This window comes from Cricetulus griseus, chromosome 3 (assembly GCF_003668045.3).
Source record: "Cricetulus griseus strain 17A/GY chromosome 3, alternate assembly CriGri-PICRH-1.0, whole genome shotgun sequence".
NCBI lineage: Eukaryota > Metazoa > Chordata > Mammalia > Rodentia > Cricetidae > Cricetulus > Cricetulus griseus.
The window spans coordinates 36,220,756-36,240,415 of NC_048596.1; the positions used below are offsets into that span (position 1 = coordinate 36,220,756).

Here is a 19,660-nt window from a genome sequence, read left to right on the forward strand (position 1 = left end):
TAGCACACCAACATGTTTGGATCATGGCTCTATTGTTCACATTTCTGTTGTAAAACACAATTAGTGTAAAATACATCATCTCAGTCATCTTTTGGTAGAGTTAAGTACATTTATTTTATAATACAACTAGCCTCATTGTCCATCTTCATGACTCTGCAAAACTGAAACTCTACACCCACTAAACAGTAACTCCCCATCCCTCCCCAGTTGCCAGGCAACCACATTTGATGCTCCACTCTTCCACAGTGGATACCTGGATTACTTCCATCTTTCAGCTACTGGGAGTAATGCTTCTGTGTTCATGGGTGTATACAGCATTGAATCATAATGTAGCAATTTTATGAAAATAATGGCAACAGCAATAACAGTAGCCAGCATTTATTGTGTACTGGGCTTGTTGGCATACGTGGCATAAGTGAAACTGACATTGTTCAAAATCTTCTGACTCACTCACTCCTCAAGTAACCTCATGAGATACTTAGTACCATCCTTGGTTTTCAGGGAAGAAGAAAACTAGAACCCAGAAAGGTTAATGATAGGGCCTGGGGACAGGGAGGTGTTGTGAGGGGATCAATAAGAAATGTTAGGCAATCTGACAGTGAAGGCTTTGAATCACCCTGGCTCTACCAGGGAGGGGCCCCCATAGGTCCCTCCCCCAACTACAGGCCCTTCCTTCACTTTTTCCATCTTAATCACTGTGCTTTGGGGTTTCTATTTGAATACCTATTTCTGCAGCTACAAACCAGTTTGAGGAAAATGGTCACTGACTCAGACAGTAGAGTTCCTCCTACTTGGATGTTCTACGAGTCTTACATATATTCTAGTTTTTTTGTTGTTGTTGTTTTTTTAAATTGACAGCCTGCTTTGGAAAGAGCTAACCTGTCACCTGGTAACCATGTTTGTTGATAGGAAATACCTGAGCGGCCGGTTCACTGCACTCCAGAGTTTCTGACTCAAAAGTCTGTTTCTGAAGAGTCTTGTGAAAATCTCTCCGTGATCCAGTTTTCTTAAAGCTGCAAAACTCTGAGCTTCCTTGGTTTCTTTCATTGTTGATATGATTTGATTTGGAGGGAGATGGCGAGCAGGAGAGAGGGAGGAAGAGGCAAAGCATTAGATTAAAAACAAACTAATGATGTAAGGGCAGACAAAGTCATAGAGGAGCTTTCAACAGAGGACAATTGTAATGCCTCCATCTAATTACGCTCCCAGACTCACACAAGGCCCTGCTGTAGTGACATACACACTTGCCCCCTGGCTGGCCACTATGAAAGGCAGGAATGGCCTGGGAAAATGCCACTGTAGAGGTGTGGTCCTTTCAGTTGTGGGACACTTGGCTCCAAGCTGAAGCTAAACTGTGACCATGTAAGAAGCTGAAATAAATCTGGCAATGTGTAGAAGCAGCAAATAGAGATTGTTCGAAGATGAAAATAGAGGAAGCCATTTCATCTCCATGTCAATGTTCTTAATAATGAGTAAGAAAAGCAGGACATGGCTAAGGAAAAAATATACAAAAATGTTGTACGGACCAACGTTCTTTGTTAACATTCCCAATCCCATTCTGAAACTTCACTAACTCTGTCAAAGGGATGGACTGTAGGTCAGTATCAGTTGTAGAGTGCTTTCCCAGAAAGCAGAAGGGCCTAGATTCACTGGTGTGTGTTCTCCTGAAGAATTGAGACCATGATGGGAAAGATACTCTTAAGTCGTCATTTCATAACTGCAGAAACCAATAGTATATTCCCCATTTTTTTTAATGTCTGAGAGAATTCTTGGGAAACATGCTACCAAGTGTATGCACACTTAATTGGTATGCTCTCTGCATTTATTGTAAAGACTGCACAGTTGGTAAAGGGACATGTAATTAGGTGAGAATTTATTAGGTAGGTCAAATGGCCTACAGGTAAAGCCAGAACTGCAGGGAGGCCAGTGACTATTCAAATATAGTTCACAACTCTCTGAGAGGGAGGGGCAATGTAGGAAGAGTGTGACACACACAGCAGGTACCAAGGGCATGTTAGTTCATTGTATTAAGTAAGGAAGCAGGAGATGCCCCAGTGCCTTTGGTTGGGAGGTCAGGACATCTCTAGATGTTACTGTGCTCAGAAGACAATTTGTTTTGAGAAAAAGAAATACACAACCCAGAAACTCTCTGCAGAGCAACCTGGCAACTATTCTAAGCTTGGCTTACTATGACTGACCACCTTCAGTGTCCCCTGGCCATCTGTACCCAGCCCAATCTATAGTAACGAGACTTGGTGAAAAGCCCCCTGAACTAGGAACTAAAAAAGAAGGAAATGGCCATAAGCATACATATTTAGAAGAAAAAAAAAAAGAAAAGTGTCTATAACAATTTCTGATTTGGAGTTCCTAAACAGCTGAAAACAAACAAAAATTAAAATATATATCGTATTATTCAAAAACATCAATGACAAAAGTATTTCCGGGGATGTCATAAAACAACAGTTGCTTGGATGTAATAACTATTTTAAATATTTCAGAGAATTCTTTTTGTTCTAGCTGCTCTGAGGTTGCAAATGAATACTGGATTATAACTGAACAACATTTATTTTTATAAAATTTACTTTCTTTTAATAGAGTTCTTTGGGGAAAGACCTGGTGTGGGATATCTTAAGTCTGCCAACATCTTGAAAGTTATTCTCAATCATATAACTCTGGGGAGCCACATGGAGGGGGATGTCAGGCCTTCTTGGTGCATAGAGGGGGGAAAAAGCTGGGTGCAAGACATCAAGATGGCTCAAACGGGTGGTGCTTGCCCTCAAGGCTTTAGAGAGCAGCAACTCCTGCAAGTTGTCTTCTGATCTCTGCACAGCTATGGCCTGCACACAAACACCCACAGTTACAAACAAATAAGTAAATAAAAAAGGCAGTGGGTGATATAGTCCGTCGCCTCACCCATTTAGCCACACTGTGTGGGTGGTCTAATACCTGGGAAGAGAAAACAACCTAACTAAAGTAGTGGCAAAGATAGGCAAGTAAGAAGTACTGTCTTGTAATTAGATCCCAAGTGAGAATGCACTAGACCTGTGCTTATTAGCTCTGTAAAGCCCTATGAGAAGCAGGAAAACAAGCCCCTCAGAAGCACTTCTATCTCCCACAGTGGTGTCTGCAGATACTTTCTTAGGACTGTCCCCTCCAAAGAGAACAGATTCAAAAGGGAACTGTTATAAGATCCTTTTTAAGGAAAACTTGGGCCATGGGGAGTGGGAGGTGGGGACTCGAGGAGCAGCTGATCTAAAGGCCTGAGGTGCAGCCACTTTAGCAACTAGGACTATACCTACGTTAACATGCTCCTGCCCCAACGATCTCATAAATTACACCTATTTCTAAGAGTGTTTACTTACAAACATGCAAACACACACACACACACACACACACACACACACACACGTATGCACACACTAACACACAACACACAAATACAGGCATGTGCCTGCTTTCATCATGAGCTTCAGGTCATGTGTCTGCCTGAGGTGAGGGATGGACATGGGTAAATTCGAAGGTACTTTCCTGAATCGAATTTGTGATTTGATGATAAAAAGTCTACATACTATAGCAAGCAAAATAAAATCTGATTTGTTCTTCTAAAGACCCTTTAGGGGATACAGAATTATGCCTTTTTTCTGTTTTAAACAAATAGATGCACCCACCCCTTCCATTTTGTTAGACTGTCTTGTGGAGTTCTTTACAAGGATCCCAAAGGCATTGCCAAACCAGTCAATTAGAGGTTGATGGTAAAGTCACACTTTAGCCCCATACTGATGTCACCTTTGTGACTTTTGCTATGGAAAGGGGTAAGACTAGTGTGTCCATGTTAGAGTCAGAACAAAATTTTCTCCCCTTCCTCATACCTTTTAGCATCCACTTCCCCATCTTAAAACCTCAGAAACTCACAATTGCTCCCCTTGGAAGCAGGGGTAACACTGGCTGGGGAGAGGCAGGGACTGGCAAGCACACGAAAGGTGACTCATTCCCAAAGTGCCAGCATGGAAGAAGCCACCGCTGGGTAGGTACTAAGACAGCTGGCTCATTGCCGTTGGCTACAGGCATCCCAGCCTACTCACCCCACCCTGGCAACTTACTTAACCAAAACCAAGTTCCCAGTGAGCCTGTGTGCAGACGGGAGAAAGATGGGAGAGTAGGCAGACTGGGAGAACAACTGTCCACAGGAAATGAATACAGTCTGCAGCTTCCCAGGAGAATCACATGCTTTGTCTTAAACACTCTGCTGACACACTCAGAAACACCAAACACTGAGGACTTCATGAAAGCATTCTTTTTAGAGGCCAGAATGTGCAGCAGGGGGAATCTGGCTCTTGGATGGGAAGGGCCTGAGTTCAGATGCTGGCTCTTTATGAAGAAGAGAGAGTCAAGGGAGAAATCTGGGCAGGTGGCCTCATGTCTTTAAGCCAGTTTCCTCAGGACAACTGAAGCTCATTTTAAGGTCAATTGTGAAGATCAGCGAATAACTGTGCCCTTTTCCCTCCCTCTCTCCTTTCTTCTCTCCCTCCCTCTTCCTCCTGCTTCTCAAACACCCTCTACTTTGCTTCTTCTTCCTATATAATTAAGCGTTAAAACCTCCAGGTGTATTGGAACAAGGTAGCCACCTATGTCTCAGGGTGGAACGTAGCCTCAGAAGTCCAGAATTAGAACTTGAATCCAGGACAGGGTAAGGAATGCATTTATCATGAAAGTGCTGCCTGCATGGTGTGGTGAATCAGAGCCCAAATGGTGCAAAGAAGATGTCAGAGCATGGCAGCCTGGCACATGCTCATCACTGAGCCAGAGTCTAATAAAGAAGCATTTATAAGAAGGGACACCTCAAGATCCCCTGAGCAAATTGAGAGCATGGGAAGAGCGGGGAGGGAGCTACGAGAATGAGAAGGGAAGAAGAGGAAGGGTGCAGAGGTCATGAGGGAGCAGAAAGGTTGAGTCAGGGGAAGAATAGAAGAAAGGGTATGTGGTAGGTAGGGTTTTAGTTGGGGGGGATGGTAGGGGAGGACGGGAGGGAGAAGGGAACTGGGATTGGCATGTAAAACAATCTTGCTTCTAATTCAAATAAAAAAAAAATCTGAGAAAAAAAAAAAAAAGAAGGGACACCTGACATGAGGTGTCAGACTCGGGCTCGGTGACAAGAACTGTGTCGGTGTCGGTGCAAGCTAAAAGAGGCTCACCCAGGCAGGAATGGCATGGCTGGTTTCAGAACCAGAATAGTAGGAGGAGGGAGCTACATTTTGCCAAAGAAAGGAGTTAAAAAGCAAAAGGAGACCACTAGAGCAGACACCATGAAGATGGATGCACATGTCAACAAGAACTCAGTTTTCACTCTATTCAGTGAAAGGACTGGAGGAGCAAAACTGAGCATGCTTCACACACGCAGCTTGGCTGCTGAGCACTACTGTCCACTAAGGCACAGCGGCATCTGAGAGCCATGACTAATTCTGGGGGAGGAAGGGTAAAATCCAACAGTTCCTGGAATACTGAGTGTCAGAGAGCAAGGCTATCTTCACTGACTGCTGGGGCCATGTAAAAAAAGATATAAATGACAGTCAAAGAGACTGATACCTTTCAAACTGTAAACCATTGGAACATCTAGAGTTAAATCGTTCAATAAAACAGGAAATTATAGCTCCATATTGATAGAAACAAAGTGAAGGTTTGATGAGGAATGGGATATCCTAACAGACCTAAAGGGTGGAACAGTCTATAAAATAGCTGACCCTAATCTCAAAAGGCAGGGAAGTTAGAATACACACAGAGAAGGTCTTCCAGCATGACCAAGGGCATGTGACATTTCAGTGCACCGTGAAGTTTGGAACTGAATTCTTTTGCTCTCCAAAGAACATTCTTTGGCCATTTGATGAAAACAGAAATCTGAGGACTAAGTAGTAATGAAATATTAATATTAATTTTCAGAATGTGGGGGTCAGATGGCAACTATAGTGAAAAATGTCCTTATTTGTAGCAATTACACACTAACGTAGATGGGCAATGGGAAAATCAGGCTAGGGGTTTGGTCTCACATGTTTAATGGTTAGGAAGAGGTCTTGGTTTATGTTTGCAATTTTTCTATAAATTTGAGAATGTCTCCAAAGAAAATGAAAGCAGTATGTCAGGCACCTGGCACTGCAGTAAAAATTGCTAGGGCTCCAATCAGGTCCCCGTTATCAACCCATGCACCAATTCTCCAGCTGCTGTGAGCATAGGCTCATCTTTCCTTCCTGTCTCCATGCCAGCCTATTACTTTGGCTTCATGGTAACTGTAAAGATTGGTATCAGATCACAACAGTCCCACACTTGAGACAATTTTACAGTCTGGGTTTTCTCTCCACAACACTGTTGCAGCCCAAGGCTAACTAGGATCTGAGACCCCATCCTTAGTAGACTTCTCTTCAGGTTTTCTCTAAAGACCACATGTGCCTGAATCCCTGCCTCAGGTTGTGCTTCTAGGGTAGCAACAAAGACAGTTACATGCCAGCTGTTATCATTAGCCTCAGTGACAATACTGTCCCATGCAATGTCAATGGATGCACTGTAACTCCAGACACTTCATTAATACACATAATTGTCTTCTAATATCCCCGTTTCTACAGAACTACCTTGTTTCGTAGGGGAAATGTACCTAGCTAGCAGAAACAAGGACAGAGTTCTGAAAAGAGCCCATTTTAGTATCCTCCTTTATAGGATACTACAGAGACCGATTGAATCTATTGTCCTGATCAAACTGGTGCCACCCTACGCCTCCAGGTCTTCAATTAGTCCCCTTCCTAGGTGTACTCCTAAAACTATGGTCTAAAATATGAGATAGATATTTGCTTGTTAAGTTTCATTCATCTTAATATTCAACAAATGTTTCTAACTTTCATTCTCTTGAGAATACGATACCAAGGAGAATTCATAAGAATTATAGCTGAGAGCTGTTCCTTCCCTCAAGGAAGTCAGTCTACTGAAAAAGATGCCACAGTTAACAGCAAAGACACTTCAGATTGCTAACTGGAACTCAATGAAGTGTGTGACAAAAGTTTCAGAAGAAACATCAACAAGATGTTTCAAAAACTCACAGAAGGAGGTAGGTTTCTAGCCACTCCGGTAAAGGCTTAGTAGAAGCCTTTGACTAGGGCCTCTCACGGTAGGTCTGGAGCAGGCCATAATGATGTCCACAGCCAGGTTGTTACCATGTAGGCTGATGAACCTGACTTGCTCTCCACGCTTTAAGAAAGCAGAGCACCTTGACAGCCAGCACAACAAATGTGTGTCATAATAAGCAATTATTGATCGGGGAGACATTTTTATGGTGTTTTGGGAGTAACTGAATTATATGCACTGATGTGTTCAATTTTTAATTGTTTACCAGTTCACTGGGAGTAAAAATGGAGCAATAAAACAGATGATACCCTATTCCTTGATATCCCCACTCTCCTTGAGCATGACCTTCCGGCAGTATCGCCTTAATCACTCAGGATGAAAGACAAACTTCAGGGACTTTATGATGCTGCCATAACACCCATGAAATGTTTCACTGTCACCGTGGATAATACACCAAAAATAAATAGCACGTAAACATGTTTAATCACTGGAAAGTTTGACTTACCACCAAGACATGGAAAACATTCAGAAGTTAATCAACCCCAGCTTCAGTTAGAAAAAATGACATGGAAAATGTGCTTAAGATCCTTACTATCCCCCCAAAGGATGCTATCAAACACACATCCACACAGAATGTGTGGGAAGGTATTATGAAATACTATGAAAATTAGATAAGTGAACACAGCCCCTCACAAATCATCAAGTCTGTGCCTATTTTCAAAACATATAAAACAAAAAGGACTAAAAAAGTGTTAAACTAGCCATTGTAGACATGAAACAGAAAGAAATCTATTCAAGGACTCTGCTAGCCTAAGAATCACAGGCAAATATTTCAAGTAAGAGGATATTTTTTCTGGGCTTGTGAGGTGGATCAGTAGGTAAATATGCTTGCTGCTAAGCCTGATCACCCGAGTTCAATACCCAGGCCCGAAGGTGGAAGGAAAGGGCTGCCTCCTGCAAGCTGCTCTGACAGACTTCTATGCATGTACAGACATGTATGTACGCATGTGTGTAAAAACCAGAAAAATGTGAATATATTTCTCCAAAAGGAGATCATGTATTATATACATAATTCAACCTTTCTTTACTCAGTGATAAAAAGAAGTCTAGACCTCTGTTTTGTCCTTCACAGTGGTACTATTTATCTGATTTAAACATGTCAATGACAGAACTTGAATGGCAAATGCCCTACAGAATGATGGGAGTGGGAGGGAATGCAAATGGCCGATACCCCACACCTCTGCCCATTAAATGGAATTCAAAGCCATTATCACAGAGAACGAGGACATAAAAGTCTATCTCTAGATATTACGGAGAAATGTAATAGCAGCCAGGAGATAATTGAGGAATAAAGGAGCTACCTAAATCAGTGCTTGACTGCATGGTTTTGGATGACAAAGACGTGTCCATGGAAGGCAAAATGGCTTCATTAAGATCACACCTCTAAAGAAAGCAGGCTGTCACCCATTCCCACAGTGCAGTAAAATATACTGTGTAGAGTTTAAGGGTTATTCCCTTGACATGCTAATTGAAGTGTTTATCATGATATTTCACTTTTTATAAATATAAGCAATAGTTAATGTTTACTCAATTATTACTACAGTAATGAGATCTTTCATTTTATGGGGTATGGATGCTCTTGCTTGTATTATGTCTGTCCACTCTGTGTGTGCCTGGTGCCTGCAGGGGCCAGAAGAGGGCATCCGATCTTCTGGAAAAAGAGTTATAGATGATGGAGAGCCACCATGTGGGTGCTAGGAATAGAACTTTCTACAACTGCAGTCAAGTGCCCTTAACCACTCACTGAGCTGTCTCTGCAGTCCTTATATATGTATTTTTAACACATATATATTAAATCACTATGTAGCCCAGGGTAATGGACTAATGCTAAAAGCCTAAGTTTTATTTGATTGTTGCTTTAATATGCTAACTTACTGACTGAAACTTACAAGGTAAGTACTATGTTCTCTCTCCTGTTCTTTCCTTCTTTCCTTCCAGCACCAGGATTGGACCAAGGCCTTGTACATGATTGGTAAGCACTACAGCACCAAGGCACAGCTCTGGCCCCTATACTCAAGGTGCTATTCTAATTGCTACCTGCACAGTGAGGAGACAAAGCATCAAGGAGCAAATTAATTTGCCTTGGGCCTTGGGCAATTCAGCTGTTAAGCAGCAGAGCCAGGATTGGAAGTTGTTGAGTCCTTTTGCCCATTATTTTTGTTATTGTTGTTTCATTTTTGTTTTAATTTGAATCAAGCTGGAACCATCTAGGGAGAGACAGCCTCAATTGAGTAACTACCTCCATCAGATTGCCTACAAACAAGTCTTCGGGGCATTTTCTGGCTTAATATTTAATGTGGGTTGGTGCAGCCCAAAATGGGTGAAGCCACCTTTGAATAGGCAGTCCAGAATGGTATAAGTAAGCAGGCTCAGCAAGCCAGAAAGCAGTGTGAATTAGAATTCGGGGAAAGAAGCTGTGTCTTAAAAGACTAAATGACTGATACAATACAATGATACAAAGAAGCTGGAATGTTGCAAATTCACAATCAAATTACACTTTTTCTTGGGCTAGCTTTAGTTCCCCATTAGCCATTCCTGGCTGACCTCTGTGTTGGAATTAACATCCAACTAATAAATAAAAATGTTTTGGAATTTAACTTATCAGATCACTAGCTTCCATCAAGCCAAAAGCAAAGAATGTCATCAGACAATCTCCAAGGCATGTAGATTTCTTCCCATCTTGCTGTAACTCACCACTCTGATGCATCCACTAATGTATTTTTAAAATACCTTGGCTGGTAACTCTTTGTTCTGTTACTGTAAAACTCCACAAAACTGCTTCCGTGTTGGAACATTATATTTGATGAGATCTAAATGTATGTTCCCTGGCCATGATCGTTCATATTTGTCCCAGAATAAACCATGTCTCTGATTCCTTTGAGGTAAGAGCTGTTTCTTTTGATCACAGCAGTGCTCCTCCATGGTCTCTGCTTTAGTTCCTGCGTCTGGGTTCCTGTCCTAACTTCTCTCAGTGATGACTGTGATAGGAACATGGAAGCCAAATGAATCCTTTCTCCCAAGTTGATTTTTGGTTGGTGTTTTATCACAGCAATGGAAAGTAAACTCAGTCCTGTTCCATTCTAAAAAATAGTGTGATCAACCACAGCAAAAGAAAAAAAAATAGACCTGCTTTATTTTGTATTTCTATCCATCACACTTGTGATATACAGCTACTGTGGTGGTTTGAATAAGGACAGTTTCCATAGGATCCTATGTTTGAACACTTGTTCCCCAGTTTGGTGAGCAGTTTGGGAATGATTAGAAGGTGTGGTCTTGTTGGAGAAGGTGTCTCACTGGGGGTGAGGTGGGAAGGCTCTGAGGTTTCAAAAGACTGGGCCATTCCTAGTGTTCTCTCTCTGCTTCCTGCTTAAGGACCAAGCTGAGAGCTCTCAGGGTTCCTGCCATCATCCCTTTGCTCCACCATCATGGACTCTAATCCTCTGAAACAGCAAACCAGTTAAGCATTTCTTTTTCTAAATTGGTCACGGTGTTTTGTCACAAGAATAGAATAGTAACTATGACAGTTACAATCCATGCTGTTAGGAGCACAGTTCTGAGTTTTAACAAATGAGCACAGCCTCATAACCACTACTTCAATGAAGACACCAGCCAGGTCTACAAAGTCTCCAGATTCTCCCACACTCTCTGTACTCAACTCCTTCCCCCAACTCCAGATTCTGGAAGCCACTGGCCTCTTTTCTGTCTTTAGGACTTTACTTTTTCTAGAATGTCATATAAATGGAATCAATCATGCAATTATTTACTGGCTGGCTTATTTTACTTAGAACAATGAATCTGGTAACATCCTGGTGTTGCAAGAATAGTGGTTTAAAAGTTCCATTGTATTGCTGAGTAGTAGCCCATTGTATGAACTCACCAGAGTTTGTTTTCTTATTACCCTATTGAATGCATTCAGTGTTATTTGTAATGTTGTCACCTACAAATAAAAATGTTACAAGTACTTGCACAGAGACCTTTATGTGAACAAAGGTTTTCATTTCATTTAGTCAACTCCCTAGAGATGGGATTTTATGGTATATAATGGAGGTATGTGCATATATATATGTATATACATATATATATATATATATATATATATATATATATTTGTGATTTTAGACTAAGGGAATAAAATCCAAATATATAAGTCAGCATTCAGAAAACAGGTAAATTAAGACTGGAGAAATTTAATGTATTTTTTATTAATAATATCCAGCATTGGCAAGGAAATGGATGAAAGTGGTAGTTCCATGCTGAGCTGGTCATGGAGTGGAATTATTGAAGCTTTTCTGAAGACCGATTTGGTAGAACTAATCACAACATATTAGATACAAGGGTCTCATTTCTACTCTCAGAAATAGTGACAATCATGTGTAGAGCAGATGTTTTACTATGTTTCATCGACATGGGAAGGGGAGACAGTTACATAGTCATCAATAGAGGAAGATACGGTAACTCATGGTACATTCTTTCCTCTGAGGAAATCAAGGCAGCCTTTCAAAACAAAAACAAAACAGGCTAATTCTTTGAAACAATATGGTCTCAAAGACATTACTGAAGAATATAATGTATGCTTATAACACATAAAAAGACAGACATTGGTGAGATAGGAGGACTATAGATGGAGACCATGGAGAAAAACCATAATCAATCAAAATCTTGAGTTGTAAAAGAAAGTCCCAACAGATACATGTACAAAAAGACTCCCACACCTAAGGCTCAGGGAACATTCCAAAAGAGGCTGCGAAGAGGTTGTAAAGCCAGAGGATGAGGGAATTTGCTATAAAGTTGTGTCTCTTAGCAAAGCGACTCCTGTAAAGTCTCACCACCATGACTGCCTGAACATGAGCTGATGACAGCAAACGTGCCAAAGTGGATGGGGGAGTTTGTTGTTGGGGGGAGGTGTCCAGGGGAATAGAGAATGGATATGGTCATTGCATATATAATTGTATATGTACATGCATATATATGTATATTTATGGATATACAGTGTATATATAATTGCCAAAGAATAAATAAAAATGTTTTTTGAAAAGCTGTGGTGGAAATATAGTTGGAATTGGGTAATGAAGAGTGCCTGGATTTTCCCCATGAATAAAGCATCATGGGAATACACAGGCACTCAATGGTTGATGGGAGAAGAAGTGTGTGCTAGGATTGTAATTTTCATTCTCAGCATTTCAGATTCACTTTTACCACAGAATCAAATATAGCAGTAGAAAACTGTGCCCTTCTGTAAGATACTGGTCAAAGACTGCCAGGAACTGTCAATGAGTTTTGGTTTCCCTCTGCCAACTAGCTTGTTTGGGGAAAGGGAACTGGTCCATGACATGAGTGTGCTGAGAACTCAGCCAGGATGCTTGACACAATATAAACAGTTACTGTTTTCATAAGAGGTAAGTGCTTCTGAAAAAGAAATGGGCACACAAGGAAACAGAATATATTAAGTCTTAAATTTGTACATACACCTTAGGTTCAGAAATTGTAGTTTTTCCCCCCCAGGAAAAAATAACAATACTAACACAGGGTGTTAGTAAGAAGGACATTGCTGCAATGTAAGTACAAACACAAAAAGGATGATGTCCCTAAATATTAAAACCAATTGGGCATAAATAATTATATATATGTACTATGTAATCATTAGTTACTGTGTTCAGGAAGAATAACTAAAAGTAAAGACAAGGAATCCTCCCTTATCGGGAAAATTGAAAATTCAGGCTAATAAAACTGTACCAGAGTCCAATTTAGTATTTCTATAAACATATACTACAAAGAAATTTTATTCAAGGCCTCTATTATCACCATTAATTATTGTTACCTACATAGAATGAAATTTATGTATTTTGGTTTTGTTTCTCTGTAGTTTCTAAACTCTCTGTCATGAGCATGCTAAAGCCTTTTTTATTAAAATAAAAAAGAGAGTGCACTACCATGAGGAGGGAGCAAGTACAGTGTTCCAAACAGAAAATAAATCTGAAAACCAAATTTAGTCCAATGGACCTTTCTGTTTATTGTTCCCTCTTGGATTTTTTTTTTTTTAGAACTGTAAATGCCCAGAAAAGTGCCTCTAATTATAACATTTTGAAGCTTGAGAACAACTTGTTCTGAAATCTCTCCTTTATAAGAAGCAAGGCATAATCTTATTTGCCTGCTGGCAAACCTCATTTTCCATTTGTGTAGAATGGAAGACAGATTGACATGTAGCTGAGCTGTAATTACTTCTTATAAGTGATTCTTTCCTCTCTTCAGCTACTGGAAACAGTATACATACTGACCTCACTTAAAAAAAAAATTAGCACAGATTCAATGGCACACTTGGAGGAACTAGATAAAACCCAATCCCAAGCGTCCTTTTATTATTTATCCCCAAGAACAGTAATTCTTGCTAGTGTAGGGAAAGGGGAAGACTGCCTTTAGCAAACTGCTTGTGTCTCAGAGGCTTTCTGATGAGTATCTAGTGGAGTGGGCCTCAGTCTCTAGACAGCCCACAGTCTACTTCCCAACACACAGGTCCATAAATATGCACATGCACACACAACAGGGATTCCTGTGTCCCAACACTTCTCACAAGATTGTTCTGTGAAGCTCATTAGTATGGGGACAGAAACGTTGAGAAAAAATGTCACAAAATGTTTGATGTCCCCAGAGAAAAAATGCTGTCTTGATAGGAAGACCAGCAAGTAATTTATTTTGGGGTCACAAATTCTAGTACCATCTTTAAATCTGAGGCCAAGTTTCAATTCACTAACTATCTTTTATCTGGGAATTCATCAAAAGTAAAAAAGAAACAAAAAGATGTGCTCCTTTTTTTTATTATTTTTTGGGGGGAGACAGGGTCTTGTCATGCTGCTCAAGTTGGCTTTGAACTTTTAGGTTCAAAGTATCCTCCTGCCTCAGCCTCCTGAGTAGTTGTAACTGGCTAAGAAGCAATTCTACTCATGTTTAGAATGTGATTTTTTTTCCTAACTGAATAGGTAAACAGACTGTAGTATATCAGTACAACATAAAATCTTTTCTTCTGTGATAACAGGAAGTAAGGGATGAAGCCACGAGGAGACAAGATGGAGAAAGGGGAAATCAAAGACTAGGAAGAAGACTGGTATAGACCTATGAGCATGGGGGTAGGAGCAGGGAGAACACCAGGATTCTTGACCAATGAGTGTGGGGGCAGGAACAAGGGGAACACCAGGATTCTTAGGGCAGCAAACCCCTTTTGTTTGATGATGTAAGAACAGAAGCATTTCATTATGCATTAGTCAAAACACATCAAATATGTAGTTCAAAAACCTATGCTAGGACTGGGGATGTAGCCCAGTGTGACCAGCATGAGTGACGATCTAGAGGGGGATAGGGGAAATCCCAGGACTTTCTGTTCAGTTTTTCTGTAACTCTAACCATGCCCCCAATAAGTCATTTAATTTGGAAAACAAAGAAACACTAACAATGCAAAATTTACATTTATATAAATTATATAAAAATAAAGAGGGATAAACTTACTTCCGGTTCACAATCAGCCACTCTCGAATATAAGTCTGAACACAATCCCTGACATGAGGATCCAGTTCAACTCTAATTGGATGAAAAATAAGATAAAACAGGTTATTACTGAGCTAAAGTGATAAAATAATTCCTTGCCATAATAAAGGAACAAAACACCATCTCAAATCTGTGTCAGTAAGAACATTAGGGATCTTCTTGCCCATTCATTTTAGGCAATGGTATCTGTTCTTGGGTGAAACAACTATGTTGGCATTTTATGCTCTGTGAGTTTCTTTGTTATTGCTAAACTACATCTATGCTGGAAAGCACTACGACACTAGTAGGGAGGAACAGCTATAATTAAGTACCAAACCAAAAAAAAAAGTTCAATAATTATTTCTAAGAGATAATTTTTTTTTTTGCTCTTATGTAATTTTGTTAGGACACATGGGTTTTCCATTTAGAAAGCCAAGAACAGTTGTCATCGGCTTTGATGGTTTTGTAGACACAGACTTTAGATTCCTGTCATACCTGCTTAGAAGTGTGTCATTAGAGATAGTCTCCATGAGTTCTACAGTCTGGAAATCAGAAACAATGATAGTCGAAAAGCTTTTGGTATTGTTAGAAACACATTAGTTCTAAATAGGTCTAAAAGCTGAAAGTTTTTTATTTACATATTTTTTGAGATTACATTAGAATTATATTATTTCCCTCTTTCTCTTTCCTCCCTCCAAACTCTCCCATGTTCTTATTCAAATCCATGGCCTCTTTTTCTTTAATTGTTGTTACACCTATAAATGTATATATGCACACATATACACACATATATAACTGTCTCAGTCCATATAATGTTACTTGTATGTGTATGTTTTCAGGGCTGACTGTTTGGTATTGGATAAGCAATTAGTGTGCTCTTCCCCAAGGAAGATTATTTCTCTGGCTCTCAGCATTTCTGTAGTTCTTTGTCTGGGGTTGAGGACTCTAGGCTTTCCCCCTTCCAGGTTATACTACAAGTCTTAATTTTGCATTTGTAAAACAGGGATGTAATCATTTAGATCTTGGATGCATGTTAAAGTCTTAGTCCCTGGCATGACACAATTGAGAAGTGATAAATTCTTTAGGATGTGAAGTCTTATGGAAGGTCTTGATTACTGGGGACATGCCCTTGAAGGGAACTGTGGGACACTGCTTTCTTCTTCTCTGTCTTTTGCATCTGGCCATGAAGTGGTCACAAATTACTTCTCTTCTGCTATTAATCTCTCACCATAATACTCTTTGCATCTAAAGCAAGGAAACCAACCAGCCAGGGGCTCAAATCTCCAAAACCTTGAGCCAAAATAAATGTTTCTTCATTTTAGCTGATCTGTCACAGGTATTTGTTACAATAAAGGGAAACTAGCTAACACAAAGAGTAAGAACAGAACTCACCAGTGGATTTCCTATCAGCCCAAGACCAAATGCTGCAAAGGCTAGATATAAGATCTCTTGGCTTTGACTGCCCAAATTCCAGCTCCATTCCTCATTGACTCCATAGCCTCATGCCAGTCATTCAATCCTTTTGAGTCTCAGTTTCCTCACCAGAAAGTGGTGATGATAATAATAAGAGTACCTCCTTTAGAGATCATGATTAAGATGTAATGCTAACAGGTAAAGTGCATGGAAGAATGTCCGGCACACAGTAAGAACCCTGTGCTAGTTCAGACTTTGGTGACATTCATCATGCATTAGGTGCTGACCCAAGCACTTAACACATATGGCTTCAACAGGCGAGGCACCGCTGTTATTCTTGTGCAGAAGAACACAGTGGTAAAGATATTAATCCCAGTCAGAGACCAAGTGCCTAGCCGGGACCTGCAGAGCCCAGGGTCATGACTACCACAGATCACTAATCAACAGAGGATCTGAGTGAGGCACAGGGTGTTCACCTAGAGTCACTAGTGTTTACCCTCATGGTGACCAGAATGCCTTCTCCTGCCTACCTCGCTTATGTGGAAGACTTTGGCAACAGCTGAGATAGGGCAGGTTGACTTATAGTCATCAGAAAGTTAACACGTTCACTATACATCATAGCAACAAAACAGTATCTCACTCACAAAGTGACTCTAGGAAAGTCTGCCTTCTTTACCAAAGTTTAAAAAGTCCTCCTTCCTCTAAAATTCCTGGATTTTCTACCAATTCTTCCTCAGATCTGGCCACATTTTAAGGCAAGTAACCATAAATAGTCACACAAATAAATAATGTGACTCTACCAAAGATGAAAAGGGACTTCCCACATCCCAGCTGGCCAGTCACCTTCAACCATGCTGAAACATAGCCTAACATAAGGCACCTCAGAACAGCAAGGACAGGCGTCATGTTTTGCAATCTCCTTCCTGGGACTTTTGGGGAAAGTGAGAAGACTCAAAATGTTTAAGGGAGTGTGAATCTTAATTTCTGTTTTAAAATGAATGAAAATTAGAGTTCACTCAAAATCTCTAAAGAGCCAGGGGTGTTCATCCTACGGCTGCTTATGCTTCATTCAGCTGTGAGCCATGGTTGCCCATGCCATCCATGCTCAGCAACTCAGCTCAAGTAATTGTTTGAATATCCACTCTACAATTCTTCTACTGTGTCTCCCTTGATGGAACTCCAGCAAAGGAAGCAAGTTTCCCTTCCTCATCTTTTTTTCTTGGGGCACAACAGATGTTCAATAAGCAGACCCTCTGCATAGAAATTTAGATTACTAACTCCATCCAGGCCTTTGTATGGAAAAAATAAATGGCCTTTAAAATTCTTTACATTCATTTTTTTGGGGTGGGGTGTCGAGGCAGGGTTTCTCTGTGGCTTTGGAGACTGTCCTGGTACTAGCTCTTGTAGACCAGGCTGGTCTCAAACTCACCGAGATCCACCTGCCTCTGCCTCCCTAGTGCTGGGATTAAAGGCGTGCACCACCAACGCCCGGCTACATTCATTATTTTGTGTGCATATGTACATGTGTATATATGTGGCAAAGACAGGACAACTTGAGTGAGTCAATTCTGGGAATGGACCTCAAGTTGTCAGGATGGCAGCCAAGTGCCTTTACCTGCTGAGCCGTCTTACTGGCCCATAAAGTGCTTTCAGTAGAGGCATTTTAGCTGTTATAAGACTTGACCCTCTGCAAATAGAGACCAGGAGGCTTCCTGAGGTCATATAACTAGCCTATGGTCACTAAGGTGGAATTCAGCAATGCAATTCCAGGGCGTGTAATCTTAGCTTCTTTTGGACTATCTCATCCCATTCCACTGCATCCTTTGAACTGTGTCATAGTTCCAACAAGGCTTTCCAAAGCCTTTGGCTAAACCAATTTAGAAACCCTGTACATCTGCCTACCATGTGTGAAGCCCTATGCTAGGTCCTCAGCACCACAAAACAAAACAAACAAACAAACAAACAAAAAACAACTGTCTTCATCTAAGTAGCAATTCTATATGTGCTTTGTGTTTTAATGGACTGAGAAAGTTTGCTCCTTTTAAAATACACATATGTGCATGTCTGTATTAAGCTGATGAGACTGTGTGTATGTGTGTGCATGTGGAGGCCATAAGTAATTGTTGTATATCTTCCTTAATTACTCTTTAGTTTTTGAGGGAGGGTCTCTCAGTGAACCTGGAGGTCACTAATCGGCTAGACTGGCTAGCCAGCAAGCCCCAGGGATACTCTGCCTCTCTACACTAGAGTTACAAGTACATATCACCATGCCTTGCTTTTTCTGTGGATGCTAGGGATCTGAACTCAGGTCCTTATGCTTGTGAAGCAAGCATATTACCATCTGAGCCATCTCCTCAGACCCTAAATTATTTTAATTAAAAATTTTTACTAACTTCTTGTAATGCTAGAGCGTTTCATCACGGCCCTATAGCCCACCCCCACCCCCACCCTCACCCCACCCCCAAGTTTGCTTCTTTCCAAGAGCATTTCAAAGCTGGGTCTGCTGCCACACACCTGTGATCCTGGCACTTGGGGGGGCAGGGGCCGGAGGAGTGCTAATTTTAGTTCAGCTTAGACTATACAGTGAGACTCTATCTCAAGTAATAAGAAAGAAAAAGAGGTTCAGAATCAACACCCTTCCCTTCTCATATTTTAATAATGTAATTTACCCTTCCTCTGGCAGAGAGGGCTGCAAAGTCCTACATTCCTTGGGTGTGAACGCCACATGCAAGTCGTCATCGGTGAGGTCCCCCAGCTCCTGGGCCAGCTCCGCATCCAAGCTGTCTAAGTGTGTCATCACAAGTCCTTCAAAGTCCACTGGCTCCACGGGCTCATAAAGCTGAGGCTGGAGGGAGAGGGTGAGAAGAGGGCCGTTTCCACCGGGCTTCCTGGTGGCGTACACAGACAGACAGCAGGCGCGCAGCAGCGGTGGATATCTGCCCTGCCCTCCCCTTCAACTCAGCGTTTCACTTTTACCTAAATGCTGGAGAAGCTGTCAAACTGCAGTGGTGACAGGAGTGGGGAAGAAAGGCAGTAGCAGAGAGTCAAGTCACAACATGATGAGTAAGTAAAATCACACCCTAAGGCAGAATTTTTCTCTGCTTAATTGCAGCTTGATGAGGAATCCTGAGGAGATCCAAAATGAGATCACAGGCTTTGAGGAATTTCCATCTTTTCTCCTGCAAAAGCTCTCTAGGGCCATTTTCTGTTTACCCAAACACAGTGAAAAAGAGAAAGAAGGCAATTTTCCAGAAACCCAGGCAAACACAGCACTCCTCTGGCTGCGTACTCAGACACAGTGTTTCCCTTGGCCTGAGAAGGGAACCCTCTATATACTGCTGCTCAAAGCCAGCACTTTAGACGCAATCCCAGTTGACATGGAGCCAGGCTTGCGGCTCTAGGGTTGAGACTTCCAAACACTACTGGTTAGGAAGAAACTCAGGGGACTGAAGCTGGTGAGCAAACCCTGGGTGTCTGCTGAGAAGAGCTGTCCTGTCTTCATTTCATCCTCCCACGGAGGGGGGAGAGAGAAGACAAGAGAGGTTAGAAACTCAGGGCAACTGAAACA

At 41.2% G+C, this 19,660-nt stretch overlaps 1 protein-coding gene across 2 annotated transcripts in view; it reads right to left on the minus strand.

Moving 5' to 3' along the window:
- Positions 1-19,660, minus strand: part of Dock8 (dedicator of cytokinesis 8) — a 197,814-nt gene that overhangs the window by 125,643 nt on the left and 52,511 nt on the right. For both annotated transcript variants that reach the window (XM_027406492.2, XM_027406491.2), the window contains exons 3-5: positions 18,762-18,937; positions 14,662-14,733; positions 917-1,040 (exon numbers count right to left, since the gene is read on the minus strand). In XM_027406492.2, coding sequence (XP_027262293.1) covers positions 917-1,040; positions 14,662-14,733; positions 18,762-18,937 — 372 coding nt within the window. The remainder of the gene's footprint in view (positions 1-916; positions 1,041-14,661; positions 14,734-18,761; positions 18,938-19,660) is intronic.